The sequence below is a fragment of the Rutidosis leptorrhynchoides genome, chromosome 3, assembly GCF_046630445.1.
Source record: "Rutidosis leptorrhynchoides isolate AG116_Rl617_1_P2 chromosome 3, CSIRO_AGI_Rlap_v1, whole genome shotgun sequence".
In the NCBI taxonomy this organism is placed as follows: domain Eukaryota; kingdom Viridiplantae; phylum Streptophyta; class Magnoliopsida; order Asterales; family Asteraceae; genus Rutidosis; species Rutidosis leptorrhynchoides.
In genome coordinates this window covers 598113491-598135998 of record NC_092335.1, presented here as the reverse complement: position 1 = coordinate 598135998, position 22508 = coordinate 598113491, and the positions used below count along the sequence as shown (strand labels likewise).

The 22508-nt window shown below is 31.0% G+C and overlaps 2 protein-coding genes across 6 annotated transcripts; one reads left to right on the top strand and one right to left on the bottom strand.

Moving 5' to 3' along the window:
- Positions 1–3055: 3055 nt before the first annotated feature.
- On the top strand, positions 3056–9278 carry LOC139898800 (serine/threonine-protein kinase PEPKR2). 2 transcript variants are annotated; one of them, XM_071881587.1, is made up of 4 exons: positions 3056–3231; positions 3399–4207; positions 6553–6849; positions 8606–9278. In XM_071881587.1, the coding sequence occupies exons 2-4, from the start codon at positions 3409–3411 to the stop codon at positions 8971–8973; spliced, it is 1464 nt and encodes a 487-aa protein (XP_071737688.1). In that variant the 5' UTR covers positions 3056–3231; positions 3399–3408; the 3' UTR covers positions 8974–9278. The 2 variants fall into 2 exon arrangements, with proteins under 2 accessions (XP_071737688.1, XP_071737687.1); XM_071881586.1 differs by having other exon boundaries at positions 3340–4207.
- Positions 9279–10989: 1711 nt separating this feature from the next.
- LOC139898798 (bet1-like protein At4g14600) lies at positions 10990–15614 on the bottom strand. 4 transcript variants are annotated; one of them, XM_071881583.1, is made up of 5 exons: positions 15470–15614; positions 15140–15293; positions 14848–14971; positions 12422–12478; positions 10990–11375 (listed from the first exon to the last, which is right to left on the bottom strand). In XM_071881583.1, exons 2-5 carry the CDS (start codon positions 15199–15201, stop codon positions 11214–11216), a joined length of 405 nt encoding a protein of 134 aa, XP_071737684.1. In that variant the 5' UTR covers positions 15202–15293; positions 15470–15614; the 3' UTR covers positions 10990–11213. The 4 variants fall into 4 exon arrangements, with proteins under 4 accessions (XP_071737684.1, XP_071737685.1, XP_071737686.1 ...); XM_071881584.1 differs by having other exon boundaries at positions 15140–15181; XM_071881585.1 differs by lacking the exon at positions 15140–15293.
- Positions 15615–22508: the final 6894 nt, after the last annotated feature.

Genomic DNA, 22508 nt, shown 5'->3' with positions numbered 1-22508 from the left:
ATTTTGAACATACTTTAATATATATGTATATATTGTTATAGGTTCGTGAATCAACAGTGGCCAAGTCTTACTTCCCGACGAAGTAAAAATCTGTGAAAGTGAGTTATAGTCCCACTTTTAAAATCTAATATTTTTGGGATGAGAATACATGCAGGTTTTATAAATGATTTACAAAATAGACACAAGTACGTGAAACTACATTCTATGGTTGAATTATCGAAATCGAATATGCCCCTTTTTATTAAGTCTGGTAATCTAAGAATTAGGGAACAGACACCCTAATTGACGCGAATCCTAAAGATAGATCTATTGGGCCTAACAAACCCCATCCAAAGTACCGGATGCTTTAGTACTTCGAAATTTATATCATATCCGAAGGGTGTCCCGGAATGATGGGGATATTCTTATATATGCATCTTGTTATTGTCGGTTACCAGGTGTTCACCATATGAATGATTTTTATCTCTATGTATGGGATGTGTATTGAAATATGAAATCTTGTGGTCTATTGTTACGATTTGATATATATAGGTTAAACCTATAACTCACCAACATTTTTGTTGACGTTTAAAGCATGTTTATTCTCAGGTGAATATTAAGAGCTTCCGCTGTTGCATACTAAAATAAGGACAAGATTTGGAGTCCATGTTTGTATGATATTGTGTAAAAACTGCATTCAAGAAACTGATTTCGATGTAACATATTTGTATTGTAAACCATTATGTAATGGTCGTGTGTAAACAGGATATTTTAGATTATCATTATTTGATAATCTACGTAAAGCTTTTTAAACCTTTATTTATGAAATAAAGGTTATGGTTTGTTTTAAAAATGAATGCAGTCTTTGAAAAACGTCTCATATAGAGGTCAAAACCTCGCAACGAAATCAATTAATATGGAACGTTTTTAATCAATAAGAACGGGACATTTCACCTGCTGTGTTAGATTTCTGCTGCATTACTTAGAGATGTCTCAATCATGAAACTTTTCTTTTGCATTCGTAACTTACGTTATTTTTCAAACAATGGCTTTGTAACGACCTTTGGGTCACGTACTTATGTTAACGCTTCTATTCATAGGAAGCACGTTATCTTTTGTAAAACGCTATCTTTTTATGAATGCAAAACTGGTTTTCAAACAGCATATAGTGTTTGACCTTGTAATGATCATGTTGTTGATGAACCGTACACGATGGTTTTGTACGGGGCGTCACATGAAACCAGGGGCCTCGCTATAGCGAGCCCTGTGTGCACAAAATCTCGCTATAGCGAGAATATTTCTGTCCCAATTTTTTTTTGATTTTTCAAGTTTCGTTCCTGCTTACTCGCAACTCCGTTTAACATGAAATTTTGCCAACATGCTTATATATGACTACGTTTATATGTGCAATAGTCGGATACCCGACCCAACCCAGTCGACTTTGACTTTGACCAAGTTTTACTTTTAGTCAAACTTAACCAAACACTTATGCAATCGTTCTAACATGCTTTTATACTTAATTCTTGCATGAAACTTGACAACGTGATTCACATGCTATATAATCGAGTCGTAACGAGCCATAGGACTAATTGAACACATTTCGACCGACCTTGTTTGTGTCTTTCCATATTTTGATACAACTTATTTGTTTAGGTCAAGGCTAAGCAACTTTCGTGCACAACGTTTAATTACAAGTACTTTGGCATGCAACTACGGTGAGATCATAGTCCCACCTTTTCAACAACTTTTATTTCTTTTAAATCGTGGGCTGAGAAACATATACATTGTATACATTTTATACTTTCATACTTTTATACTTGAACACAAGTACGAAAATAAACATTCCACGTACGAGTTAGAACAAAAAGCCTCAATTCAATTATCATTAGTTACACTTGCAGGGTGTAAGCGAGAACTTATGTTGTGTGGCCATACGGGTTTGACGAACCCTCATCCGGACGGATGAAACGTATTTTCGGTTATTGTGTAGGTTCTAACACTAGATTCAGAGGTACCATTCAGTTAAGCCTTGATAATTGGGTGCTCGTGATACAAACAACAACTTTTGGAATGCAAACGATTTAGATAATCAACTTTATACTTGCTTGTGGTTCAAAAACAACGTTTACAAATACACCTATGATTTCACCAACGTTTTTCGTTGACAGTTTTCTATATGTTTCTCAGGTTCATAATTGGCTACTTGATACATGCTTCCGCACACTCTGATTACTTGCTTGGGGCAAGCATACATGCATACGTTAGTGATAGCACCTTTGGATTCAAACTTAATGTTTACATGCATACGCTATTGATAGCATTCGTAATTTTCAACTTATATTATGTCGCAAGTTATTTCATTTATACTTTACAACTTTTGTAAACTTAAACTTGTTGTCGAACCGTTTGGTAACTTAAACTTTACAAGTCTTACACGTTTCAAATGAATGCGACATAATTTTGGTCAAACGTGTCTCATTTAGGGACTATGACCACGTAACGGGACCTAAGTTAACGAACCAGTCAATGGCGATTTTGGCGGGTCGTTACACAATGTACTAGGACCGATAATTTTCCGAAGCTTATGATCTCCAATGCCTATACCCGAATGCCATTCGTTAAAAAATTCTTGTAAAGAAGACGTGACGATCTAGTTAAAATTTCACCACTTAAGTAACAAAGATTAAACCTAAAAAGATTGAGGATATCGAAAATAAGTGTTCGACCATTTCATCTGTATCCACACACCATAAACAGGATATGTCGCATTCGAAGAACATATCCTTCTATACACTAAAGCGCGTTGAACGGCAAGACAATTTGGTAACATGAGTAAAAGGATTATACTATAACTTATAATTAAATTAAATTGTAACAAATTGAGTTAAATTAAATTGAAGAATTGAATTGAATTAAATTAAATTAAATTAAATTCACGTAAATTGAATTAATTAAATTTTAAGTTAAGGAGATAAAGAAAACATCGGTAAAAAAAAAAAAAAAAAAAACGCATCCGGGTCGTTAGCAAATAGATACACGTCATTCCATACACACACAACTAATACCATACCTAAAACCCCCTCCAATTTTTCAGATCTTCATCAATCAATCAATCAATCAATCAAAATCCATTTCGCATCGTACATGATTTTTAGGGCTTTTTTTCATCCTTCTATTTCGTCACACACTCGTTTAAATCCCCCTTTTATCTCTCCTTTTCTCCTTCAATCTGCATTCGTCGCTACTTCTAGGGTTCGTATTTCTCCCAATCTTTTAACATTTTATTATGTTTTTTAATTCTCAGTTTCTCTTATTAAATCTTACTAATACCAATTGCCTTTTTATGTTTATCTTATTAAGGTCTGTATGATCAAGTGAAATTAGGGTTATTTAGGTTTTATTGAATTTTTTTAAAATAGATATTTTTTGATGAGGAAGAAGAGAAAAGGAAGTGACCTATTGGCTACTGATAACAATAACAATAATAATAGTAACAAGAAAAAAGAATTGTTGGAGTCGACCGGTGATTCGGAGTCGTTGATTTCGAATCTTAAGTGTCATTACTCTTTAGAAGATTATGTTAGGTTAAAAAGAAGGTGTTGTAAGGAAGATGTGGTTTTTAGTAGTGATGATGATAACGGATCGTGTAGGAGTAGGCGTGCTGGTATTGCAGCGACTGCACCACCGTGCGCTACATCGTCGTTAGTTTTATCGGGTAGAGGGATTAAGAGGAAGATTGGGTGCATCGATGTAGCGACGCAAATGGGTCGGAAGAATAAAATTGTTGAAGATTATATTAGGGGTGAGACGATCGGGAAAGGGAAATTTGGATCTGTTTGGTTGTGTAGGTGTAGGGTTACTGGTGTAGAGTTTGCGTGTAAAACGTTGGTGAAAGGGGAGGAAACTGTTCATAGGGAAGTTGAGATTATGCAACATTTGTCGGGGCATTTTGGGGTTGTGACATTGAAGGCGGTTTATGAAGATTTGGAGTCGTTTCATTTAGTGATGGAGTTGTGTTCGGGTGGTAGGTTGATTGATCAGATGACTAAGGAAGGTCGATATTCTGAGCAACGGGCTGCGAATATTTTTAAGGAGTTGATGATGGTGATTAAGTATTGTCATGATATGGGTGTGGTTCATCGTGATGTTAAGCCTGAAAATATTCTTTTAACGAGTACAGGGAAGATAAAGCTTGCAGATTTTGGCTTGGCAGTGAGGATCACAAATGGTACACTTTTGTTTTTCCCTTTTGGTTCTCAATTACTGGTTTTTACTTGTTTATCTTGCATGCATTTCATTTAGGAGTTGCTAATAATGTTGTATCAGTCGTGGTACTCGTGCATTGTGGTCACCAGTTTATGTCTTAGAAATAATCACTATGAGAACGTTTCAAGATATTCAATGCTTTCTATAGAAGTCTCAATATGATTGAGAAAATATCAGTTTGTGTTCTATAAAAAAGTCCCTTAAGCCAATAATCCTTGGGTTATAGTGGAGTGTTGATTAATTAAACGTAACAAAGTTAACTAAAAACAGATCAGTCTGGGCTGAAAATGTAATTATTTGAATCTGCGAATAACCTGGTAATGACCAATTCAAAAGTTCCAAGGCTTTTGTTGCAGTTTAGTATTAAAATAGATAAGTTTCTTGCCTAAATATCATTAATGGACATATATTATCAAATTTGAGCAGAACTGGATTCATGGTTTCTTCAACGAGTTCAATGGACATAAAATAGAAAGTTTATTTAAATTAATCCAGTACTTCACAAGATCCATTAATCGGTTGATTAATAGTATGTCATCTGTGGACCCCATCATACTTTATTGTCTTTTATGATTTTTTACTTTTCTTCAGTCTGATAACCTGCTACCAGTTCTAATGCTTCCGATAAATCAAAAAGTAAGATTTGAACGACTGGAAGCCCCTATACATCTCATTTTGCATATTTTATTTTGAATGCATTTTAACTCTTTAGCGATAACAATTGTACTTGAACTGTTAGATAATCATAATCGTTAATGATATTACTATTGCCATCCAGTTGTACATGAGCATTCGTTCAAAATACAACTTAACGTTACTATGGAACCTCTTTGCCGTTTGACTTTCAAGAAAATGTTTAACTAATGAATATTTCACACGACAATTGACGTTTCAGTTACTCAAATGTTTTGGTGATCTAAGGCTTACTTTCTAAGTTCTTTGTCGGTAGTTGTGAATGGCATTGCTTTTATGACCTTATGAATTATGTGTCTTCGGCCATTCATTGACTGTACATATCAATGTCAGGAACATGGAATCATATTGTTGCCACCTCTCATAAGTTGCCTGTATGTTCATGCGTATTGATTATGAAATTGTCCTTTGCATACATGGTCCTATATGGATTGCATTGGCACCATATTATGTTCTTTATTAGATGGCAGGTTTGCTTACCACACCTTAATGCTCTTGATGAGTCTATGATGGATATTAATAGCATTAAACTGTGCTTCTTGTCAGTTATCATGCTAATACTTTAATTTCATCAATAACCATTTTTCATGCTGGTCTCTCAGTTAAATTGCCCATTCGCAATCGAAGATCTAATAGATGTTAATGTATCAGGCCATCAGGGTATATCAGTCATTGAAAGAAACATGTTCAAAAAATAAATAAATTATTCCCTCCGTCCCAAAATAATTGTCCTACTTTGGACTTTTTAAAAACTTACTTTTCAGCTTTAACTCTATATATTTTTGATTGTGCTATATAATACTTGATGATAATAATTATGCCGACGAGAACATGTTTGAACCTAGTACATCGTATGAATTTCATCAAATATTATATAACACAAATATTTAAAGCTGAAGTTAAGAAAAGAAAGACTTTCAGAAGTCAAAACGGGATATAGTTATTTTGGGACGGCGGGAGTAATAATTAGCCATAAATAAGCTCCAATTGGGGTGAAATAATTATAGGCTTGTCTACTCTTACCGTAATGAAGATATCCCATCCCATACTAAGCTATATCAAAGTCACATTAGTTATAAACCTATCCCGTAGAGGTTTATATCCAAGCCATAAGTGTAGAACTCACTCCCAAAAGCTAGTTTGAAGCCGGAGGGGACACCTAGACTTATAAGCCACCAACTATTTTTTTCAAGGTTGATGTGGGATCATTGCACGTACCAAAAGTATTAAAGGATTACATCACCCTAACCTACTTGCCGCTAATGAAGTTCTGTTGGATGACACTTTACAACATAACTATGATTTGTAACCAACGAATTTGAGGCCGGCGAGTGAATGTGTAGTTCAATAACAACATGCTAGTACCGGGTCATTGGGATTTATTCTTAATTTAGTGCATTAGCCATAGAGGTTGCTGTACGTAGATCATTAGCTTTCTGATGAATCCATTTTAGAAGACTAATCGTTGTGTTGAGAGTATCTTGCTGTCACTCACAGGATGTCGGAATGATTATATGTTTAACGTAACCCAGTTAGTTTTGAATTTTTTTTTTGGTCATTTTCAATTGACATCCTTTTTCTTTCTGGCCCTTTATTTTTGGGTTGTCTGAACAGGTCAGAGCTTGGCTGGTTTGGCTGGAAGTCCGGCTTATGTGGCACCAGAAGTTCTAACCGGAAACTATACGGAGAAAGTGGATGTATGGAGTGCTGGTATTCTTCTACATGCTCTTTTAGTTGGCGTGTTGCCATTTCAAGGAGACTCGTTAGAGGATGTTTTTGAGGCGATCAAGACCGTTGATCTCAATTTCCACACTGGAATATGGGAGTCCGTCTCCAAACCTGCACGTGATTTGCTCGAACGTATCCTCACAAAGAATGCTGACTCTAGAATAACAGCTGAGGAAGTATTAAGTAAGTTCCTTTTTAATTTTGAATGAATCAACATGTACTACTTACTATTCTGCTTCTAAAATTGTAAGGATCTAATTTTGGTCCCGTTACCCAAAAAATGGGTAAATTTGATTTATGGTTAGCTTTAGAGGTTTAAATAAGCAGAAGTTAATAGCCTAGCTAATTGAGTAATGTCAACTATCAAAAGTATGTTCGTTTTGAAAGCTGACCATAAATTATATGAATGTTTTCAGTCTTCTAAAAATTGATGTATTAATATATAATAACTACTAATATTTACGTTTTTAGGTTTTCCTATATCCTACTAATATTTAATATCTCAACCTCAATTACTTTCAAAACAATATCTACGTTACCGCTTTTGATCCAAAACTCATTATGCTCGTTTCCTAACCTGCCCAGCCCACCTAGTTTGACACATCTGCTCACGAGCTACTGCTCGCTCCTAAATGTGTGCAAAAAGAAATGCAGAGGAAAATCTAGGCGTTTTCTAGTCATTCATTTGTGTATACATGTCCAAATATGCTTCGAGTTGTTGTCTTTATGTTCGGCCCCGTTTGTAATTAATAAACAGCCTGATAAAATTATGTCAACTTGTGGACCTGGTGTGGAGTTTGCAAACGAGACCGTTCTAACATATTTTTGGGAGAGTGAACTGTATGACAAAACATATCGGTAACAGGTGCAATGAACCGATATTACTTCAAAAGTCGGTACTATAAAAGAACAATTACCTGCATGTAAAAAGCAACCTGTCTAGTTCACCTAGTTCTAGCACAGGGATGCAAAGTTGAGCTGGAACAAACTCTCATGTAGTATATCCAAGGTTGTAAAAGTCGCGAGTTGGGGACAAATCGATCAGAACCTTGGAGGGACTAGTCGGTTGAGTCGGGACGAGACGTGGACGAATCGGTTGTTGACTAACGCTGACCTTTACACATAAATATATCAAACATAAAACATAGATCAAGGGCCCAAGATCAAATTTTTTAAAATATTAAATATTTTGACCAAACTTTGTCCAACTTAGACAGACTCAGCCCGACTTTGACTCGACACTTTTGGCGTTTTTGGGCAAAATGTGACAGGCCAACTCCCAAACCAACGCGGCTACCGACGTGTCAGCCGAGTCAACTGACCTTTACAACGATAAGTATATCTTCAAACTAGTCAAGTTTAGCATATACTTATGGAAACTGGCAGAACTCTTGCTAATATAAAGTTTTCGGATTTCTGATTATAATCGAGGAGTTTGTTGAACCTAGTAACTCTGACTAATTTAGTGGCCCAAATATTTCAGTAGTCACACAAGCGTTGAGTGAGATTAGTTGTATTAAAAAGCCATACTAATTTTTTAAAGTAACGTTATGCAAGCAAATACTATGCTGATAGAGTTCTAAGTAAAATATTGATCATGGAAATTGGAGAATGTGTTTAATTAAGTAAGCAATTGTGAGCAATTATGATCTTATTATCATGCGTAATAAGATAAGATTAAGATGATGGTTTATATCTAACCCTTACAAACTAATTATCTTAAAGTTATTAATCCAATCTTAATAATAGAACCTTGGAGATAACACACCTTTATGAAGATAAACATTAACTGGAATATAGACACAAGGAGATAACATCAACTTTAACTAAATTTTATGTGTTTTTGCTCTCTAGATTGAGAACTGGTAGTCTGGTACTATAATTCTCTTTATGCTTGTGCTACTTCACTTTATTGACAATGTAAAACCTTTTATTTCAGGCCATCCATGGATTATATTCTACACAGAACGCACATTAAAATCATTATCATTCAAGTCAAAGTCAAAACATCAAGCGGGACCATCTTCAGAAACACTAGCTGCTACATCTGTACTCGAGTTGACCAAAAAGTTGACCATTGATGGTACTACTTCAGTAATCAAATACTCATCTCCATTGTCAATATCTCGAAGTTCAGGTCACGATGATACAGAGGAACACGATGATTCCGGTTTGGTTGATGCACTTACAGTTGCAATTTCTCATGTGAGAATATCTGAACCCAAAAGAAGCCGGCTATGTACTAGTCCGATCCGAGAGCAGTGTTCTTCTAACGTCACATCTAATAACCTTTGCAAAGCATGTTGACCGTTGACTTTGACTTTGACTCAATCTGGTTTTCAGTATTAGAATTGACGTTGACCCTTGATACCCGTGATGTAACATTAGATGCCTAACAAAGCGTCAAGAGATGGCGAGAAGTTGGTGTATAGTGAATGTAAATATAATGAGTAGATGAAGAGAGTAATGAATGATGATTTATGTAGATTGGTTTTCTGGGCAAATGAATGCTATGTGTTTGCTTACTTTTTCTTCCTGACTGGTTTTTTTCAGCTTATAAATCTGGAAATTGTAGCAGAAGTTATGAATAAAATTTTAATGTTCATAGGCTTAATGTACTACATTGATCATGCATGAACATGTTTCTCAAGTTTGAGTATTTGATGCATTACAATTTATCCAAGTCCAGGAAAATGCAACAGAGCTGTAATCATTTCTTAACCATGTCTTCTTTTTCCTTAGTCATGAAATTGAGACAGCCAGCTCGACGATCTGCTACCTATACATTCATTTTTGTAATGTTTACATATTTAAACATGACTACTATTCTAGTACTCGATGTCTTCATACTAAGCATTTGTTAGCAGTCTTTGGATATGTTAATCATCAACTAACTACACCCAACTTTTCACTATATTATTACAATCTGTTTCTAATTATAACATTAATTCTTGTTTATAAATGATCAAGTTGAAGCTTTTTTCAAGCACATATACATATATTCTTCACCCTTGGACTTGAACTCAAATTCGTGCTGTGCTATACACTTTGCATGCATTAACATTTAACTTTTGCCAACATTCAGAAATAACTTAACACTTAAGGAATAAAAAATATTAATAGCAAAGATTAGAACTTGATTGCTAAAACACCATCCTGTCCTTTGGGAGCGAAAACAATGAACATTCACATCATCTTTCTAATCAACCAGAGCACAGTAAAAATGTTGTACAGTAGTTGTTTGTCAACATGTCATCCATCACTCTGATGTTTTGATTTAGACGTGTTAATAATATAGATCTCAATGTTAGTCCAGTACTCTCAGTATAAACACAAATTGTTTCTTATTTCAACCACCGTTTGTCCATTTTTTACTCAGGTATTTTATTGTATTTGTGGTGATTGTATATTCGTGGAATATATGATGATCAAATCGATTATTTTTATCATCATCATGCTTAAAACTTTTATTTTATAATGTTGGGTTGGCATTTGGTTATTTCAAAATATAAAACTTAAGAAACATATAAATCTTTATCATTTCATAGTCAAACCCTACATTGTTTTCACGAGTCAAGCAAGATTAGTTGAGCCTTGAGCTAAGGGGTGTCAATGATCACCTGATCCAGTGGATATCCATCCGGTCCACCCGACTAATAGTGGATATTGACGAACCTAAATGGATATGAATATGAATATCGACGAACCGAAATGGAAATAGATATTGATATGGATGAAAAGTTTCATCCATGAATGAATCCGAGTTCACCCGAAATACTTAAATATATAAGTGTATAATATATAAATATAAATATTTCATTAAAAGTAGTCTCAGTCTTAAATACTTTTTCATTGAATGTATGTCTATCTTAAGAAAGTGATATTTATTCATAAAATTTTGTTTTTAACGCCTTAAGATCTTTAAAATATCTGGTTGTGATATATTTACTTGAATATATTATTTCTCATATCCTAAAAACAAAATGAGCAAGTAATATGCGATCAGTATTTTTAAAAATTCAACAAACAATCTATGAACTTTTGATTGTGCAGGTTAGTCAAAACTATGAGTTTTGGTTGTATAAACAACTAATTTTGATCGTACAAACTGGGGACTGTTTTTGTTGTATAAAATAAATAAACTTATACGGATATGGATGAAAACCCGGTAACCCGTTTAATCTAACGGATATGGATATGGATGGTTTAAAACTAAATGAATATGGATATGGATATGGATGAACAGAATTTAAATGAATATGAATATGGATCTGACATCATCCGATCCATATCCGATCCATTGTCATTCCTACTTGAACTAAGGGAGCCTGAGCTTGGTTCCGCACGAACATGTGAAACTAGCTGCAAACATTATTGTAAAATTAAAGCATAGACTAAACAAGACAATTAAAATTGTATTGTTTCACAAATTGTAATCTTTACATGCAAAATTAAACACTTTGTAAGATAGTATTTGTTAGCATCTGATGAACCTTTTCTCTCTTCAACTACATCTTTTTTTCGCTTACGAAATATAACTTTCCTTATCATCTTCTTGAAAACTTGGACCACAAATAAACAAGAAATAAACAAAACAGTGCAAAGAGGACGACATGCAAAACGTGGCTTGAACCAGACTGGATGATACTCTTGTTCAACTTCCTCATGTTGTTCTTCACTCCTGCTTGAGCTTTTATAAGTGTCATTTGCTGTAAATTTCAAAATAACACGCACTCATCAACCTCTTTCAACCATTTTTCTTAGATTTGCATTAGGAACACTACAATTAGAGCTAGCTAGACGGAATGGTTATGGTTCAAAACAATTCAGGTTGAGATGGGTCATTTCAATTAATGCACTAATTATAGTTTTTTTATAATTAAAATTAGAATAGCAATGCAATTTAGGAAGTTATACGCATTACATATAGATTTTGGGCAAGCATCAACTTGTTCAACCCATTTGAGATGAAACACTACCCAAATACCCAAACATGGTGCAGCTATAAGTCAAGTGGTCTATACCACACTGGTGCAGCTATAATTCAAAGACTCTTTATAAGTTATCACTATACCTGGAAATTGAAACCTATACTCTCAACTTTGGGTTAAATGGGTCAAGCTTTTGGGTCAATTGGGTCTTAAAAAAAATTAGGCCAAGCAATGTAACCCAACACTTAAAAAAGGTCCAATGAGTTTTTCTTCAACTTATTGGCTCTTATACAAAATATAAAAGAACGAGTCAAAACGGGTATCAAATCTTAAAATTCAATAAATATAGACATGTCTATTGGGTCTTGTGAATAGGTCAAATGGGTCGAGCATAACAAGATTCATCCGTTAATCATTTATGAAAACATTAACGGTAATATCAATTATTATGTATATTAATTTTTTCTTATTATATATAATAAATAATATTAATAATAAATAATAATAACTAAAACAATATAATAAATGTAAAAAATCATATGTAAAAGTATATGAACTGTTTGAATTCGACCCATTTGACCCATTAACCGTTTCGACCTGTTACCCAAACCGACCCAACCTGACCCGTTTGAATTTTTTACCCGTTAGACCCATAACCCATTCTAACCCAAAACCATTTTGACCCGTTATCCAAAACGACCCAACCTAACCCGTTTGCCAAGTATAGTAATCACAAGGGTTATAGTGAGAAGGCATCATCACTATACAACGCCATATAAATGAGTTTTAAACGTAGAAGCATAGATATAGATATGATGTCATACCAGCTGATTAATAAATTCATTCTGATATTTGGCCTCTGACTCAATCTCTGACGCTACCTGTAATGCAACCACAGAATAAGTAATTGTAGAGAAATAAACGAATATCAGAATTCTGTGTTAAGAACTTATCAGCTAATATAATTGTTCGGCAGAACACATAGAGTTATATTGCTTGGCCTAATTTAACAATTAGAAATTGAAAGTAATTCATATATATATATATATATATATATATATATATATATATATATATATATATATATATATATATATATATATATAAGAAAATGCAAGTTCACTGATACATAACTACAACCAAAAATGCATAATGAAGTTCATAAACACATGCAGACATATTTCCAAGATATATCATCTTGTTGAAGATGGGACACGTGCACATAGTTCCTCTAGTTTGATAGTGATATTATGTCAAACGTTAGCTTTTTACCAAGACAAAATTTCATTCCTCGTCCCTGAACTTTACATCAAATTTGACTCCATGTCCTTTTTCTTTTTTTTTGTGCATTCCTCGTCCCTAACGTATCAAAAATCTACATCTCTCGTCCTCCCGTCCACTTTCTGTCAAAACCAACCGTTACCTCTTATCACGTGCATATTATGTGAGGGTATTTTAGTCAGTTTGTCTTATCCCTTCTCTTTTTTACTTCTCTTTTGACTTGCCCTAATTCATTCTGCAAAATCCTAATTTTGTAATCTCCATATAATCCACCAATATCTATCATTATCATCAGATACAAAATCGAAATTAAATCATCAAAACAAATCCAAATAAGAAAGCCAGATTCACAAACTTCGTCAGCCAACACCATTCAAATGTGCACCGATTAACAGATATGAATATATACAAATCCATAAACATATACAAACAACGACAGCATCAATTAATTAATGCATACGCATATTCAATTCAAAAGTAAAGATACCTGGTATATATGCAATTCGGGGCTCCGAATAATGCCCATTAGTAAAGATAACTGGTATATTCAATTCAGAAGTAAAGAATTAACTTCCCACTTTCCATTTTCAATTCGCTAAACCCGACTCACCTCCGTTTCAAACCGAATCAACTCACCAAGCCCAAGAGGATAACGGTCGGGTCGGGTCCAGGCCAAGAGGATTGGATTCGGTACAGCTGGTATATATCCAAGTGCCTCCGACTTGGCCATCTTTTTCGAAAACGACGACGGAGTGGCCCTCTCGACGGAGGTGGCGGGCTGCGGCGAGTCCGGCTGCTCCGGTGCCGATTACGGCGACTTTGCAGGCGGTGATGGGAGACATGGTATGGATGGATAGTAGAGAGTTTTTTAGGAATATTTGGATTGAATTGAACGAATGTTTGGTGCAATAAGGTTTGATAAGTTTGATTTGTGGGTTTGTGAAGATGAATATTGAAGATTAGGGTTTTGATATGAAACTGATGTATTTATATGAAATTGACAATTCAACTAAATCGTTTGCCATCAATAAGGTAGTATAAAATTAGGGTTTTTAATTTGGGAATGATGAACATGAGATGATGAGGATAGGGTGAAAAGATAAGTTAAATAATAAAGAAAAGAAATAAAATAAAAAGACCAAAGTACCCTCACATGCTTTGCACATGACTGAACAAACGGCTGAAATTGACAGAATCTAAACGGGAGGAAGAGGGATGTAGATTTTTGATACATTACGGACGAGGAATGCACAAAAAAAGAAAAAGGACATGGAATCAAATTTGATGTAAAGTTCAGGGACGAGGAATGAAATTTTGTCTTTTACCATTTCAACTTTCAGTTTTTCTTGGTTTAATATTTCTAATGTAAAAGTTTATCGTAGCATTAAGTCCTAAAATCTCAAAATCTTGATGTCATACGTGAGACACACACACACACACAATAATCTGTTTTGACTATACATAAGAAAAGGAAGCGAATATGATTTTAACATCTCAAACTGATAATGAATAAGAGTATTTAATCCGCTTAACATCCGTTTACACCCCTAATTGGAGATTCAAGACTAATGAACAACAATTTGTGGTTTGTCAAACCGACTAATCTTCATAATGACTACATTCTTATGTTGACACCGCAAATTCATCAATTATAAAGTGCACACACCCCAAATGAACAAAAAAAGGATGCCATTTTGGTTTGCTATTATGACACTGGGACAACTAACGACAGTTAATCATATGAAGTACACGTCACCAATACAATCACACCCGAAAGAGTCTAAGTATACGGAATTGCCTAACTTTTCTCAGGTTACCAAGTAAGAAATCCTTTCGAAATACTTTATAAATAAGATAGTCTTGCAATCGAAACAGTAAGGTCTTACTTTCCCTAAATAATTAGAAGACTATGCAGGTTGTAAATTAATTTGCAAAAAAAACTGACTCAATTTAAAAAACTATTACTTACATTCTTTAACTTTCTAACTTGATTTCGGAGGCCACTAATCTCATCATCTAGATCAGCATGCATTGGATCAATGCGCAGTTGAATTTCATCAGAACCTGTGCCTTGTCTGGTGCTAAGACCTTCTCTGTAAACATATGCAAATAAGCATCATCAACCGTCATCATGATATGTACAGATATATATATTTTTTTGTATTTCACTTATTTATATTTTTTGAGGCAATTAAGTTTTATTTAACTATTGAACTACCAATTAAAAAACAAAGTTCAGATAACATCAACAATATAACTACCTCGATCTATATGGAGCAGCACCATAGTAACCACCACCACCTCTGTTAGAACTCGATGCCATTGAACAAGGAGATCGATGTGAAAGATTGTACTAACTGTTGCTTTAAATTAACAATTCTCTACCTCAAACACTAAATTAACAAATACTACAAACTACCATTTTTTATGATAATTAGATAATGTGCCAATTAAATTTAAATATATATAACTTATAACAAAAATTCATAGCTTTCAGTAACAGCTAAAGGATAATAAACGGATATATCTCAGAACTGAATTAAAGGATGGGATAAAGTACATAAAATTGAACACGGAGAATGAAAACTTACCGATTGGATCCTTGATAAAATTGTCGATCAATGAATGGTTAAAAAGACCGATTGAATCTTAAATAAATGGTTGATCAAATTGTTGGTATTTTTTGTAATCAGATTGTAAATTGGGTCGGATGATAATGGAAAAAATACAACTACGTAACCCTTCCACTTTCTTCTTCTGGTTTTGATAAAACTTTAAGTGTATATTTTTAACCATTTTGAATATTTTTACTTCTACCTATAATAAATATAAATATTATTATAATTACAAGGGGATGATTCTCACACACTGTTTTTTGATCCTCACACACCCTTTTACCCTATTATTAGGGAGGAGTTCAAGTAAATTGGTGTGTGAGGATCAAAAAACAGTGTGTGAGAATCATCCCTCTAATTATAATGCTATAATAATGATATCATAAATAATCATTTTCCTTCATTGAAAAAAATAAAAAAAAAATAGAAAAAAATTTAACCCACTTGAATGACATCATAAATCAATTTAATTTATAATTAAAATTTAATCTTTACAATAATTATAATTAAGATAAGATATAAATTAACAAAAGATGTACTCCATATACATACTCTCTTTTACAAAGAATTCAAATTTATCTCCTCAAAAGATAGTTTTATTCATCTTCTGCACCATCTTTTAATGAATCTTTTCATCTACTCTAAGCTTCATCACAAATCTCTTAAGGTGAATTTATCAATTAGATTATCTTTATTTAATTATTGGTTATGAGTTTAGGGCTCATACCATTTATTGGTTCATGATATTTTTGAATTTGGATAAATGTATTTCATCATATTTTTTTTATTTTTTTTTAGTTTTTTACTTATCTTAATTTTTTGGATGCATACCACATGTTCGATAAAATGACAGGAATGAATTTGATTTTTGTTAACATGAGTTGCTCTTCGTAAGGTTATGAATCCAGAATATACATGTATGTGCAATAGTATAACATTGACTGTATAATGAGATGTTTGTGTTCATGGTTAGCATTTAAAGTTTCGTTTAGTATCTTCAATTTATTGAGTTTTTATATTTATTTTTCATTTAAGTATGTATGAAGGTATAGGTACCAAAAAGTATGAATTTTTAAGTTTCAACTTTGATGAAAAACTACCAAAGTTTCTAATTGTACATCCATTGAGTGTCTAATTATTAAAAAAAAAGTTTCAACTTTAATAAAAGACCATCAAAGTTGCATCTGAATCTTTGAATTGTTGAAGAAAATCGCTGAAGGAAATTAGCAAGGTTAACCTATTTGGTACTCAACAATTACGAAGGTATTTGCATCTGTACATTTTGTTGCTTACTGTTGTATGTTAAACTTTTGGTTGTTTCTTAATTTGATAAAATTAGCACTTATATTGTGTTCATATACAAAACACTCAATGAACAAATATACAAATTTTAAAACATATTGTACAACATTCATATAATAATTGTATTTTAATTTTTAAAAAAATTTCAAAAGGCATTTGTTATTAGTAATAATTATTATTAAAAATATAAATACTCAATTTTTAAACTACTTTATTATTATTATACTTATTATTATTATTATAATATTAATATTCAAATATGGATTCTCTATAAGGGATTAATTATGTTACATATGTATGTGAAAATACATGTCTCTATATGTTTGTAAAAACAATGACAAGTTTCTTAGTTAGAATCCGTAATTTTTACGGGTCATTAAACTAAACGACTTTAGCATTTACATTGACTTAATTCCTAAAACATATCATTAAAGTGTTTCATTTAACCAAACTCGTGATTTCACGGGTAATTTCACTAGTATCTACCAAAGTTAAAACTTTTTATCAATAAAGCAATATCATTATCTTATATAGTAGAAAAAAATGTAACCCAAAAGGTTGGTCGTAATATATGCATGTAACCCAAAAGTTGGTCGTATTATATGCTCATAGTTGTTGTATTTGCTAGGAGAATTTAGTTTAAAATGAGACTTAGTATGGGGTAAAACTTGTAAGTATTTAGAGGTAAAAGTTGTGTATGAATGATAGCTTGAGGGGCTAAAATGTAACATTTGAAGTTAATATAATACCCATGGACTAAAATCCATCCAATTTTTTGATCGAATATATCTTTTTCTTTCGCCGCAATTTTGGTTTCTCTGTCAATCCCGCTGAAATCAAAATAATTTTACGATAAAAACACACACACACACACACACATACACATATATACACACACACACACACACACAGCGGAACTCGACAACTTGAATGCAACGTTTTTCGAAAAATGCCATGAATGACTCCAAGTAATATATGAGCAAATGCACAGCGGAAGATTTCTTTCAATCCTGAGAATAAACATGATTTAAAGTGTCAACCAAAAGATTGGTGAGTTCATTAGTTTATCATCAATATTCATTTCCATAATTTTAATAGACCACAAGATTTCATATTTTCATTTCTCATAAACATCATGCATGGCCATCTGCATAAAAATCATTCATATGGATTGAACACCTGGTAATCGAAATTAACCATAATGCATAGAATATCCCCACAGACATCAACGTCTGTATAATAATAATCTCGAAGTACTAAAGCCATCCATAGACATGAATGGGGGTTGTTAGGCCCAATAGATCTATCTTTAGGATTCGCGTCAATTAGAGGCCATTTCCCTAATTCTTAGGTTACCAGACTTGAAGGGCGATATTCGATTTCGATAATCCAACCATATAATGTAGTTTCGATTACTTGTGTCTATTTCGTCAAACATTTATAAAAGCGCATGTATTCTCAGTCCCAAAAATATATATTGCAAAAACATTTAAAAAGGGAGCAAATGAAACTCACGATACTGTATTTCGTAGTAAAAATACATATGACGGCATTGAACAAGTGTTAGGTTGACCTCGGATTCACGAACCTATATTAGTATATGTTGGTCAAATAAATGTCTAACAATTTAGGTCAAACCGTAGTGCATCACAATCCTAATGCTCGAGATTATCATGCAAGAGTCACAAAAGTCATCTAATCCAAAAATGACTTCCAAAATCTATATATGTTTATTATATAACTTAAATATGGTCGTTGTGTATATTTAAATATATTTATCAGATTTTATTAGAATAAAAATACAAGTCATTTATCAATAACTAAAATTTATATTAAAACTTATATATGATAAAAATATACTTTTATATATCTCAAGTAATAAAATTTATAAAGTTCATTTAATATCATAAAAATATAGCGATATGTATTATTAATGTAATTATATTACGTGTGGTAAAAATATCTTTGTATCACATATTTATTTGATAAAATAATATTGATAATAAAAGTTGTATTATTTTATAATAATAATAATTATTATTATTATTCTACTAATAATAATAATAACAATATTTATTTACCAATGATGATAATAATTATAATAAAGTGATAATTCTAATCATTATACTTTTAATAATAACGATACTTTTTAATATTAACTATAATAATAATAATAATATTTTATATAAAAATAATAATTTTATTTAAAATGACAATTTTAATAATAATAATACTAAAATGATACTAAAAATGATATCTTATAATAACAATGATATTTCTAATAAAAATGATAATTTTAATAGAATGATATTTTTAATATTAATGATACTTTTAATAATAATAATAATAATAATGATAAAAATAATGAAAACGATATTTTTATTTAAATCAGTATCTTACAATATTTTAATTTCATCATTTATTATAATGTATTAATGATAAAAATTTATGTTAATATATAGTAAAAATATATTTTTATATAGTAAGTATTATAATTTGTATAATGTTCACATAATATCTTTTTAATGATAAAAATGTAGTGATATGTATCATAAATATATATTTGTATCAAGTATTTATTTGATTAAATAATATAATATTGATAATAATAATAATGAACCAAAAGTTGTATTATTTTATAATAATAATAATATTAATTATTTTAATAATAATAATAATAATAATAATAATAATAATAATAATAATAATAATAATAATAATAATAATAATAATAATAATAATAATAATAACAATTTTGATATTTACTAATGATAATAATAATTTTAATAACAAATAATAATCTTTTGTAGTAATACTAATGTCATAATAATATTAATAATAATGATAAAAATAATGAAAACGATATTTTTCTAAATCATATTCTTAACAATATTTTAACTGAATCATGATACTTATACTCATTATTTTCTAATCGACTTGTTTAATAGCTTTTAATCCTCTTTTATATCGTATTCATAATAATGATAATAATAGTAATCATAATAATTAGATGATACTAATATTAGTTTTAATGATAATGATACTAATAACTATTATAATAATATTAATGATAATACTAATAATTATAATAATAATAATAATAATAATAATAATAATAATAATGATAATATTAATAATAACCTTAATGATAATAACGATAGAAATAACAATAACAATAATAATACTTATATTAATAACGATAATGATATTAATAATAATAATTATTATTATTATTAAATAATAATAATAACGACGATAATAACGACGATAGTAATAATAATAATCATTTTAATAATAATAATAATAATACTAAAATTAATAATAATTCAGTTGATCATATCTTTTAATCCGTTCATGGAAACCATAAGCTTTCTAAATGAAAAGTTATTAATTTTTCGCCAGCTTTCCAACGACATGCATATCATATACCTTATCTTAGTAGTATATGTATTAAATTCATGATTTATCATAAACTATTTAACGACAAAACTAAGCATACAAGCATGCATAATCATATATACTCGAGCACTAGTCAGGGATACACTATTAATATATAAAAGATAAGATATGAATGCTCATGTATCAATATTGTGATTCAATATTGCAGGAAAGTACGTAGACACAACGAAAATGATAAACGTTAGGTTGACCTCACGAGCAATACCCTCGAACAATACCCATAACCTCTATAGCTATAACCCATAATTTCCTTAGCTCTATCCCGTTTGAAAATTTATTTTGAAATCGCCTGAACATAACTCCGTCGTAGTATTTTATGTATACTAATAATATCTTGAAATAATACTGAGTAAATATATATATGTAAATCTATTGAGAGAGTTTAGAGAAATATCTTTTCAAGTTTCTATGAAATAATGAAACATATTGAATTCTATTTATAATAGATTTTTGAATTATTAAAGTGAATTATTAAAGTATGAATTATTAAAGTGAATTATTAAAGTATGAATTATTAAAGTAAATTATTAAAGTATGAATTATTAAAGTATGAATTATTAAAGTGAATTATTAAATTAAAAGTAAAGTAAAAGTAAAGTAAAGATAAAGTTAAAGTATAGTAAAAGTATAAAACTATGTATGTATAATACGCGTATAAATATATATAATATTAATTTAAATCGTTATATATATTTAATAAAATAAAATATAAATATCGTTATCTTTATCATACTGGTTAAGAAATGAGTTGTCAAAAGTAGTTCTAGATATTTATAAAAGTTATATACGTTTTAATAATAAAGTTCTTTTTAAACTGAAAACGTTTTTATACGTTTGAAACTAAATCAAATAAATATGATAATTTTATTTTTCAAAACTAAATATATTTAAGAATCATTTTGTTAAAAGGTTAAAATAATGGAAATCGTTATATCATAAAACGTTTTAGAAAAGTAGAATTATATATTCATAATAGGTTTCAAGTTTTTAAATTACAGTCTGTTGGTGAAGCATGAGATAAAGTCCAAAGGTTAAATAAACGTATGAAATCATCTTAATGAAAAATGTCGAGTTACTTAACTTGTCGATATCTAACATCTAAGTTATTTACACTCCACGTTCTTACTTTCACATTAAATAAAATGAAAGTTAACATAGTTATCTTATCAAGGTCACGAGAAAAATATTATAAAACATGAATTGGAAATTAAACAGGAATTTCCACTAACCCTTGTCTAGTTCCCGTTAATTGACACATTTGTTCTTACTTATAAATCACTTTATCATTTTTCGAATGTTGTCAAAAAGAATAGATTTCTTAAATCACAGTGGACCTCATAACATAGACCCGTAATCATATCACAATGTATCTGATAATTCAATCATTTAATATTATCTTTTAATTCCGTCGGTAAATATATTAAACATATATTGAAACAAATACGTTTATGTAAAGTATTATACATTTAATATTTTGTTAACGTTTTCAATTAATATAACTATATTATATATACATATCCATATACACATAAATGTTCGTGATCGTCGAGCACAGTCAAAGGGTAATTGATTACATGAACACAGTTCAAAGTTTTTAAGATTTCAACATTACAGACTTTGCTTATCTTGTCGGAAACATATAAAGATCAAGTTTAAATTTAGCCGGAAATTTTCGGGTTGTCACAGTACCTACCCGTTAAAGAAATTTCGTCCCGAAATTTGATTGAGATCGTCATGGCTGACAATAAGTATGTTTTCATGACGCATACAAGCTAAAAATTAGAGTTTTATCATCATCGAGTAATATAGATAAAACAGTTTGATTTTGTGAAGAGTACGAGTGAAGCTATCACAAAAGAGTGAAATGAATAAATGCAAGTTCGTCTTAACTGGTGACGTAGTCCCGGTTGATTTCCGAAATTCAAGGGATTTAGAGAAAATTGATAGTGCACCAAATGAACATATATTTAGTATCAATATCCTTCCAATATGTAAAGTTTTTAGTTGTAATTATTCTATTTTTAAGTTGTAATCGTTTAAATAAATAAGTGCGAAGACAAAAGGCGAAAACGAAGATTTGAAGACGCAAATGTCCAAAAAGCTCAAATGTACAAGATACAATCCAAGTGGTTCAAATTATTGATGAGAAACGTCTAAAAATGACAAGAGTACAAGTTGCGGAATGCAAAGTACAAGATATTAAATTATACGAAAGGACGTTCGAAAATCCGGAACCGGGACCAGAGTCAACTAT

Excerpts from the sequence above, each read along its gene's own strand:
- LOC139898800 (XM_071881587.1), top strand. The coding sequence starts at position 3,409 with ATGAGGAAGAAGAGAAAAGGAAGTGACCTATTGGCTACTGATAACAAT. Across the intron at positions 4,208-6,552 it reads GGCAGTGAGGATCACAAATG|GTCAGAGCTTGGCTGGTTTG; the intron begins GTACACTTTTGT and ends TTGTCTGAACAG. Across the intron at positions 6,850-8,605 it reads AACAGCTGAGGAAGTATTAA|GCCATCCATGGATTATATTC; the intron begins GTAAGTTCCTTT and ends CTTTTATTTCAG.
- LOC139898798 (XM_071881583.1), bottom strand. The coding sequence starts at position 15,201 with ATGGCATCGAGTTCTAACAGAGGTGGTGGTGGTTACTATGGTGCTGCT. Across the intron at positions 12,479-14,847 it reads AAGTTAGAAAGTTAAAGAAT|GTAGCGTCAGAGATTGAGTC; the intron begins GTAAGTAATAGT and ends GTTGCATTACAG. Across the intron at positions 11,376-12,421 it reads ATGAATTTATTAATCAGCTG|CAAATGACACTTATAAAAGC; the intron begins GTATGACATCAT and ends TGAAATTTACAG.